Here is a 2,254-nt window from a genome sequence, read left to right on the forward strand (position 1 = left end):
CACCTCCTTTGGCTGCCATTCCTTCCAGTTCTCTGCTGCAAATGACAGGAACGAACTGCAAAAATCTCTGAAGCTGGAGACTCTTATCTCCCTCACCAACTTTAAGCATCAGTTGTCAGAGCACCTTTACCGATCACTGCACCTGTACACAGCCCATCTGTAATTAGCCCACCCAACTACCTCATCCCTATATTGTTATTTATTTTGCTCTTTTGCACCCCAGTATCTCTATTTGCACATCATCTTCTGCACATCTATCACTCCAGTGTTTAATACTAAATTATAATTGTAATTATTTTCAACTGTGGCCTATTTATTGCCTTACCTCCATAACTTGCTACATTTGCACACACTGTATATAGATTTTCTATTGTCTTATTGACTGTATGTTTTGTTTACCCCATATGTAACTCTGTGTTGTTGTTGTTTTTATCGCACTGCTTTGCTTTATCTTGGCCAGGTCGCAGTTGTAAATGAGAACTTGTTCTCAACTGGCTTACCTGGTTAAATAAAGGTGAAAAATAATAATAATAATTTTTAAAAAATACATAGCCAACACATCAATCTTTCACCTTGCTTCTGTCTACCTTACAGGCAGTTTCAGTGCTTTCCTTCTCTTCATTTGTTGGGGAAGAGAGATGAGCCGCCCACACCCTCCACTGTTGGCATAGCTCTATCTCTGCCCTGCCTGCCCTCAGCCCTGCCTGCCCTCAGCCCTGCCTGCCCTCAGCCCTGCCTGCCCTCAGCCCTGCCTCCCCTCAGCCCTGCCTGCCCTCAGCCCTGCCTCCCCTCAGCCCTGCCTGCCCTCAGCCCTGCCTCCCCTCAGCCCTGCCTGCCCTCAGCCCTGCCTGCCCTCAGCCCTGCCTGCACTAAGAACACAGAACAGGTATAGACAGTTAGAAACAGGATAGTTCATCATGTAACTCCCTCAGGGCCCAGGGTGTTTTCAGATACTATGTATGTTGTGTTTCATATGGAATCAGGAAATCTGTCTGCCGTGATGGCGGTTCCAACACAACGCTACGGTTACCATATTGATTCACATTCACGCCCCAGTCCATCCTGGCCGAGCGTTCACGCCCCAGTCCATCCTGGCCGAGCGTTCACGCCCCAGTCCATCCTGGCCGAGCGTTCACGCCCCAGTCCATCCTGGCCGAGCGTTCACGCCCCCAGTCCATCCTGGCCGAACGTTCACGCCCCAGTCCATCCTGGCCGAGCGTTCACGCCCCAGTCCATCCTGGCCGAGCGTTCACGCCCCAGTCCATCCTGGCCGAGCGTTTAAAGACCTCTGGGGGGGACTCAGAGCCTTGTTGTCACACAGTGGCATCATCTTAAAAAAATAAAAAATAAAAAATCACCACAGACAACAACTCCATGATTCATTGATTCTACAGTCCATTTCTGATGAATGTTATGGCGTTTATTCTCCGTAGCAAAACATATTGATATGCTTCAAATTGGAGAGTTATGAATAGCATTTGATATCCTGTTAGAGGATTATTGATAGTATTATCAGTGGAGGCTCTTATTCTCTTCTGGATTTGATGATAAGGGGTCTGCATCCCAAATGCCACCCTGTTCCCTATATAGTGCACTACCTTATGGACCCTGGTCAAAAGTAGTGCACTGTATAGGAATAGGTGCCATTCTCTGGTCTAAAGTAGTGCACTATATAGGGAATAGGGTGCCATTCTCTGGTCTAAAGTAGTGCACTATATAGGGAATAGGGTGCCATTCTCTGGTCTAAAGTAGTGCACTATATAGGGAATAGGGTGCCATTCTCTGGTCTAAAGTAGTGCACTATATAGGGAATAGGGTGCCATTCTCTGGTCTAAAGTAGTGCACTATATAGGGAATAGGGTGCCATTCTCTGGTCAAAAGTAGTGCACTATATAGGGAATAGGGTGCCATTCTCTGGTCAAAAGTAGTGCACTATATAGGGAATAGGGTGCCATTCTCTGGTCAAAAGTAGTGCACTATATAGGGAATAGGGTGCCATTCTCTGGTCTAAAGTAGTGCACTATATAGGGAATAGGGTGCCATTCTCTGGTCAAAAGTAGTGCACTATATAGGGAATAGGGTGCCATTCTCTGGTCTAAAGTAGTGCACTATATAGGGAATAGGGTGCCATTCTCTGGTCTAAAGTAGTGCACTATATAGGGAATAGGGTGCCATTCTCTGGTCTAAAGTAGTGCACTATATAGGGAATAGGGTGCCATTCTCTGGTCTAAAGTAGTGCACTATATAGGGAATA

At 46.5% G+C, this 2,254-nt stretch overlaps 1 protein-coding gene across 1 annotated transcript; it reads left to right on the top strand.

Moving 5' to 3' along the window:
• Positions 1 to 698: 698 nt before the first annotated feature.
• LOC123487180 (cornifin-B-like) lies at positions 699 to 1,335 on the top strand (the record flags this gene model as incomplete). Its single annotated transcript, XM_045218322.1, has 2 exons — positions 699 to 886; positions 1,057 to 1,335. Coding segments are annotated over 2 exons (467 nt in total), but the record flags the coding sequence as incomplete, so codon positions are not given.
• Positions 1,336 to 2,254: the final 919 nt, after the last annotated feature.

Source organism: Coregonus clupeaformis, unplaced genomic scaffold, assembly GCF_020615455.1.
Source record: "Coregonus clupeaformis isolate EN_2021a unplaced genomic scaffold, ASM2061545v1 scaf1501, whole genome shotgun sequence".
In the NCBI taxonomy this organism is placed as follows: domain Eukaryota; kingdom Metazoa; phylum Chordata; class Actinopteri; order Salmoniformes; family Salmonidae; genus Coregonus; species Coregonus clupeaformis.